At 36.5% G+C, this 8,024-nt stretch overlaps 1 protein-coding gene across 1 annotated transcript; it reads right to left on the reverse strand.

Annotated features, from left to right (window-relative positions):
* Nucleotides 1–2,133: 2,133 nt before the first annotated feature.
* On the reverse strand, nucleotides 2,134–2,482 carry LOC116276559 (keratin-associated protein 22-1-like). Its single transcript, XM_031670007.2, has one exon. The coding sequence runs from the start codon at nucleotides 2,441–2,443 to the stop codon at nucleotides 2,297–2,299; it is 147 nt and encodes a 48-aa protein (XP_031525867.1). The 5' UTR covers nucleotides 2,444–2,482; the 3' UTR covers nucleotides 2,134–2,296.
* Between the last annotated feature and the right edge of the window lie 5,542 nt (nucleotides 2,483–8,024).

Here is an 8,024-nt window from a genome sequence, read left to right on the forward strand (position 1 = left end):
TGTTCCCTTCTAGTGTGCTTTATATTTCAGATATTTTATTCTTCAGCTCTTGTTGACTCGTTTCTATATTTTTTAGTTCTTTATTAAAATTCTTACTATGTTCAGGTATTATTTTCCTTAGTTCAGTTTGCATTCTTATTACTAATACTTTGAACTATATCTGGTAAATTATTTATCTCTGTTTTATTATTTTCTGGGGTTTTTTCATGTTCTTTGATTGGAAGCAAATCCTTCTGTTTTATTATTTTGCTTAATTGTCTCTGTCTTTATGAAATTAGGTGAAACAGTTACCTATCAAAGTCTTGAAGGTGTGTCTTTGTGTGAGTGTGTCCTTATACAGTTTGTGTGTGCCCAATGGCTTTGATAAGAGAGCTGGATATAGAGCAAGTATGAGTCACACCTTTTCTCAGTATGTGCAGCAGCTATCATCTTGGTAGGAGGTGGGTCTGGAGATGAAGGAGTTAGATCCAGAGCCAGGTGTGAGATGGGGTTTCTCCTATGCTTACTGACCTATACCACCCTCTAGGAGGCAGAGTCAGATTATAAGGTGCTGGAGTAGAAGCCCTGAGGATGGGTTTTGAGCAGCATCTTTTCCCTTTAAGTGTATGCTCTTCTCTTTCTCAGCATCAGCACCTTTGCCCTAGAAGGGTATAGGACTGGGACCTGGGCAGGCACCTGGATGGGGCAGAAGCACACTCTGGGGAGGTACCAGCATACTGGTCAGAGTTCCAGACTGCTCCTAATCTGCTGACTTGGAGAGTGCCAGCAGTGTCTACTCCCACCTTGTTCAGACGTGGCACCGGCTCGGAGTTGGCTCTGTCCCCTCAATCTGCACACTCTTCTCAGCAGTGACAGCCTTTGCCTTAGTGGAGAGCTGCACCATGGAGCAAGGTGGACTGGATTGGTCACTTGGTATAGGCTGAGGGGCATGCTGCTGTGGTGATGGGAAAGAAGCCAGAGTCCCAGGCAGTCTCAGTCTGCTTCCTTCACCTTGTTTCATAAGCAAACAAATGTGTGTGCACTCTTCACAAGCAGAGTCTAATTTTCTCACTGCCCTTCTGCCAGCCCCTTTGGAAACCAGCCAATTGGACTCATCTTCTCAATGTCAAACCCCAGTGCTGGGGTACTCAATATGTGGTTCAAACTACTCAGTCATCAGGGAGGATCGCCAAGCCTGTGTGACCCCACCCACTTCTGTGTCCCCTCCTAGGAGCACAGATCCTTAACTAATTGCTTCATTTCCCCTCCTACCTAACTCCCTGTGGATTATTCTTTATAGCCTTGATTGTATGAGACTGTTTCTGCCAGTCTCTATTTTGCTTCCAGTGAGAATTGCTCCACATGTAGATGTATTTTTGATGTGTTGCTGGGGAAGGTGAGCTCAGGGTCCTCCATATTGATCTCCTCCTTTGGTTTTGCATGATTTTAGTCTATCCAAGCCACTGTCTGATTATAAAACACAACTGATCTCTTTCCAAAACACAAGCAGCAATTGATTCTGTCAAAATTTTACTAAAACAGACCTCAAATTTTGTATCTTCCTGTGGTAATGTGAGAACAACAGAAACTACCAGAGAACATGGGCAGCTATAATGCATGAGTTCAAGTACATACTATCAATGAGGAAAAGAATCATCAATAATATAAAATTTAGAAGAAAAAATTACATCTGTCTAGATGCACATCCAAATGCCAAACATCAAGAAAGAATTAGGTAGTAAAATAATAGCATGAAATTGTGAGAAGAGAGCCACAAGACTTTGCCAAATCTTTAGTCAAACTTTGGAAATACCAAAGATATGGCTTTGGATAGATCAAGGTAGATAATAGTAGCCCTTGGAAATGCTTCCAAACACACATATTAGGAAATTAGTGGTTGTGTATAACCATTCATCTATGCATCTAAATTATCAACTATAGATAGTGAAAGAGTCAGCAATTCCACACACGTAAAACCACATATTTATAAGAAATGTAGATAACAATACACGAAAATGTAGCAATATGAAAGCCAATTATGTTTAATAAATAATGAATTTAGACGTTTTCCAAAATGAAAATAGTTTTAATTATTTTTTATTCAGTTATGTAACACTAACAAAATATTAAATGAATATTTTTTAAATTGTTGGAAATTCAGGAAATTCTATCAAAAAAAGTCTGATGTTGCATGATAGTCTAAGATTCAGTAGTCACTGTTTGAACAGACAAGAACATCCATTTTACAACTAATGCAGGAGGTACGCATGATATTCTCATCAGAGAATATCCTGAACAGATGAGCATCTAGAACTTCTCAGTAGAAGCCAGAAGACCAGTATCTTCCATAGCAGCATGGGCGGTAGCAGGCATAGCCATAGCCACCGTAGCCACATCCATAGCCACATCCCAGGCCACCATAGCCATAGCCCAGGCCACCATAGTAGTTGTTGTAGAAGCTCATGATGTGAAGATAAGGAGGCTCAGTTGAAGGGCAGAGTCAGTTTCTAGAGTCTTAAATTTATAGTCTGCCCAGGGCCTTATATACCAACAGAGTGGTATGTGGGGCAAACCACAGGCTCTCTTCTATTTATATTCTAAACTAATTGGCATTAAAACTATCTCAATAATTCCTCACAACTAATATATCTAAGCCAAAACAACTCTTTTTTGTGTCATGATGCCTATCACAAAATCATATGCCTTTAATAATAGATTCTTCTCCTAATTTGGTGGCTTATTTATTCCAGATTGCAAATTAAAGCTACATTACTATCATGTGGTCATATAACCCATGTATATTCTGCCTGTTGAAAATATTAGTTTCATTTAATAATATCCTCCATCAATCTACATATATGCAGTCTTGGGAGCAAAAGTGTGGACTTAAACGGGAAGAGAAGGAAGAAGAGTTTGTAGGGGGAAAGACATTGTAGAAGAATTCACTTGTTTAACATTGAATAACTAACTGTTTTATTTGCTTTTTTTTTTTTTTTGAGGAGCAATATTATACACTACACTTTGGTTTATATTTCACATAAACATATATCCATAATTTTATATTTGACACAAAACCAGGGTAGATACCCTAAAGTTTAACCCCATTAACTGCAGATATATAGAAAAGGAAAGACAATCTATTAGAAATACATGTTTAAAAATGATTCTTAAAATTATGAATGATTTATTGATGTGATGTACCTCCTAATATGTTGCACCGAAGAAGGCACATCTCTTCTGGGGCTCTTGCCAAAAATATAACTTCAGTCTAAGTATGAGAAAATTTCAAACAAACCCAAATTGTGGGATATTCCACAAAATATCTGACTCTTCATGAAATTCAGCTTAACCACAGGAACTGTCACTAATTAGAGCAGTCTGAAAATATACGCAACTATACTCAATGTGAATTGGATCCTGGAAACAAACCAAAACAACAACAACAACACTAATAAACAAATATGATGAAATAAAAATCCATGGTTAAGAGTATAATACAAAGTTCATTTCTTTGGTTTGCTAAACTTACTATGGTTATGAAAGATGTTCACAGTAGGTGACATTAAGTAAGTAATGTGTATAATACAATTTTGTGTCATCTTGGTAACATTCAGTAAATTTAAAATTATTTCAATGTATGAAGTTCAAAATAAATATAAAATTGCTCTTCCATTTCATTGATTTGATCATCTATGACTTCTTCATACATCAAACGTTATTAAGAATCAACTGTATACTGGGCACTATTATGAGAACTGGGGATGGAGAAGTGAACATGGTAGACAAGATCACTATTGTAATGGAGCTTATACTCTAGATTAAGCCAGGTCAGGAAATTCAACAGACACGTAAGCTATTCTTGCTGTTCCTTAAAAAGCTCAAGGGAAGAGAGTTTATGGTGGAAAAAAACTAGGTCCATTTAAAGAGTTGAAAAGTTACTAAGATCTGTGAATTTTAATGAACAGGAAGGGTGTTAGCAGATAAGCTCATGGCTGTGGTCATGGCTGTGACACATTGGACCATGATAGCTATGTTTTCTAAGTTTTGGGTTGCTAAATGTAGCAAATAAAAAGGCAAGACAACCATTAAATCTGAGTGTCGGATACACAAATTATTTTAGCACAAGTATTCTCCTTGCATTCTTTGGGAAATTCAATATTCTGAATTTCCAAATTGAACTTCAACATTATGACAATGAAATTTAACTGCATGTCTGGTGTTTACTCTAGCAATCCCAATGTGGGAATACATTGAAGGATTATGTTAAAGGAAGTTCATGACCTGATTTGTGCCATGCATGCTTTGAGATGTAGAAAAAATAATGAAACAGACTGGATAGTATAGAGAATCATGAATGTAATTTATGTTGTTAAATTTCTAATGACAATTAATCTACAAAGATATTAGTACTAACTTGAAGACATTCAATAAAATTGCAATGTATATGAAATATATATATGAAGTAATAAGACTGAAAATGAAATGGAGATTGATTGGAGAAAAGAATATATCCAAAAGTGATCTGTCTAAAGAGAGTTTAGCTAGACACTAGAGATTGTAAGTGGGGAAAACACGTAGCTGGGCCCTCTAACAGTTGAGGGCAAAATCTGAGAAGAGAAAAAAGAAGATACAGAAGAAGCAGCTGCTGAGATTGGAAATGAAACAAAACTGTGTTTGTAGGATGAAGCTAAAGGTTGGGGTCCTATAGGAATGAAAGAAAGGTTGGTGGATCTAAATGTATTCAGAAGCTGAGTAAAATGAATGCTTGACCTCTGGATAGGGCAAGACTGAGGTCTAGATCATCTGTGCAAGGGCATCTCAGGAGAGTAGTGGAGGCCAAAGATTCAAAAATATGAGTGGAAAGGTAAGGAGATATGAAAATGCCTCCATGAAATCACACTTGTGACATTTTGCTTTGAAGTAGAATATGGCAATGGGGATTGCTTTGAAGGGTATGGAGAGTGACATAAGGCTTGTTTTATTTTTGATTTGGAATATGTTTGAGAACTGAGTGTATTCAGAACAACACACCAAAAAAGCCTGGGCGAAAAAATCATTCCATGCAAAGCTCTCACTGCTGTAATCAGGGAGGGCAACACAATTCGTCAGAGAAAAGAATTAATTCATGGAGGAAACTTCTAAGGAGAAAAGATATAATAATGTAATTAGGAACTTGTTTTGCCCACAGAAAATGTACTCTACATCGATTTTAATCAAATATGAAAATAAAACGTTAATTATAGGTTTTATTTTCATTTTTTGATTAATTGGTACAATTCACACTTAGCAAATGTAGCCATGCTCTAAGAATTTAAGTATCCTTGAAGAAGAATAATCATTATGTTATTTCAACTAGTTTTTGCTAAAAACTTGTGGTTGTCTGATTGACTTGGCACTGTGAGAGTTGAAGCTACTGCTATTTTCTATATGAGAAATTTTAAGATGCCCTCTGCTTATAGCATCTCAATACAGTAGATAGTGAATTAAATGTTACAATAAGGTTTTTACTTTACAAAATTGCTCCTACCAAGAACACATGGAAATATATTCTAAAACACGTGAATGTACTGATCTGATCTTTAGCATGAAGATATTTTTCTGTATCATTAAGATGCCGTTTCCTTTTGATTCACTTGAAATAGTTACCATATTAGATGAATCAGTAATTTAAAATATCTGTGTCCATATTTTGATGATCTTCAGAGAGGGGTGGTAAGTGTGTCTAATTTCTTAAACCATCTTCACTGCACTGTAAACCAGCCCCAAATTCCACTTCCTAAATCCAGCCTAAGGTTACCCTGAGGGACATATAAAAATAATATTTTGACTGAGAACTATCATTGTATATCAGAAATCCTTGTGATATTTGAATAATGCTGCTTTCCTACATGCATTTTCTTAAAGATACAGAATTATTTTTTCTAACTGTAACACTACAACCGTTTTTCTCTGGCTGCCCAAATGATGAGTTATCACACTGATTTCAATGAAAGTAGTTGTAATTCAAGGGTTATGCAAAAGAGCTCAGTATGCCAGGTTACAAAGCGTACTGACCGGATGTACTGAGAAAGGAATAGTTCTCTGTCTAATTTATTGTTAACACAAATACATAAGGCTAGGCTATTGAATAGTTACCTAGAATATCAACTAATCACTATATACACAATTACAGAGAAAATAACTATATAAATTGGATTCTAGAGTGACTTCTATTTTCATGTCCTTTAATAGAAGTTGAACATAAACGGGAATTACACTCATTGGTGTAAGTAGGAGACATTTTGTTCAGAACTGATTCCCTTGAAATTTTAATGAGTAAAATTATTATTAGCCTTATGGGCATGAAAGATACATTATGGCTTCACATAGAAAAGATACTAAATCCCTGAAGAAAGCAATAATTTGGATCAAGAGAGAAGAAAAATTTATCATTCAAAAGGAATTTTTTTATAAAAAGTTACAAAATAATAACATTATTATTTAATGCCAAGAGTCTAAAAATGTTTTGTTTCTTTATATAAGGGATGGTTCCAGCAGGTTAAAATGAATGTGTGACTTGGGCAGGACTGTGTAAGTGTGAGTGGGTATCTTTTTTCATTCAAACCCTCAAATGGATAAGAGGAGACCAAACTGAGAAACCAAGACAGCAAGCTCCCTGAATTTCTCTGAAGCTTTATCTTATGGTTGAGAAACAACAAACTAATTAGATTAGGCATAAAGTTTGGCAACGTCATGAAGGTGTGGTGGGTCACACCCACACTGAGGACATATAAAAGGCCCTCTGCAGGGAGACATGTCCACCCTGAAGTCACACTTCTACTCCCTTCTCTACCCAAGGACAACCTCAACCCAACACCAACGCCAACACCATGTGCAGCTACTACAGAAACTACTATGGGGGCCGTGGCTATGGCTGCTGTGGCTACAGCGGCCTGGGCTGCGGCTATGGGTCCTGCTGTGGCTGTGGCTTCCGCAGACTGGGCTGTGGCTATGGCTGTGGCTATGGCTTTGGCTCCCGCTCTCTCTGTGGCTGTGGCTATGGGTGCGGCTCTGGCTACGGCTCTGGCTTTGGCTACTACTATTGAGGGCACCATGGAAGACTCATCCTCTCCACCTGGACCTCAGGATTCCCCAGTTCTGAATCCCTCATGTTCTGAGTCTTCTTGAAGACTTGCCTTCCTGTGTCCTTGGATCTAATACACCAACCTTTCCCTTTCTGTATTTAACTCCTAAAAAAGTGGAAGAATGTGAAATTCATTTGAGAACTCTATTCATGGTCTCTCATTGGAATGATGCCATCACAGAAACTGCCTTTTGACTTTCATGCAGGAGCCATTTCTCTATTTTCCTAATAAACCTGTTCAATCTGGAATAATAAACCTATTTCTTTTTTTTAATTTAAAGTGTCATATTTGTCATTTTGACTTCCTTTTTCCTTCTTGAACTAAAGGAAATAATTTTCTTATTTAGGGAATATCTTCTTTTAATATTTCTATCAAATCCTTGATTTTGACATAGGAAAGCAGAAATCTTATAGCCCTCAGTGTTCTGCTCTGTTAAAGCAGTGATACGTGTTTGTTGGTCTATCATTAGGATTGAAGTTATATTTCCCAATATAGTTAAGTATTGCCTGCAAACACTATGTACTACAAGAGAATTATACTAACAATAGCTTGTTCACTTGTCTAAAGTCTTCACATTATGAATATTTCCAATTAAAACTGAAAATCAAATGATCCCTTTACATCTTATCCTATTTCACAGTTGTGTCTCTTCTTCTTTACAATGAAGACTCTGAACTCCAATTACATCACTATATTTACTCTAGTCCACCTTACCCCCAAAATGCACTGTGAGTTGCCACATTGAAAACAACACCCATTAGCAGTATTTTTAGCATTAGAACGTATCTTACCAAGGATTGTAGAGTATTGTGCTCAACTTTGATTTGAATTAATTTTCTTCCTGAGTAATTAATTATACCAACCATTTTACCTATAGAATTATTTTGTTTCTATTTATATTCAATCATAGGTACATTAGTT

This window comes from Vicugna pacos, chromosome 1 (genome assembly GCF_048564905.1).
Source record: "Vicugna pacos chromosome 1, VicPac4, whole genome shotgun sequence".
Classification (NCBI taxonomy): Eukaryota; Metazoa; Chordata; class Mammalia; order Artiodactyla; family Camelidae; genus Vicugna; species Vicugna pacos.

What these genes read in the sequence shown, in the direction of transcription:
- LOC116276559 (XM_031670007.2), bottom strand. Translation starts at nt 2,443, where the DNA reads ATGAGCTTCTACAACAACTACTATGGTGGCCTGGGCTATGGCTATGGT.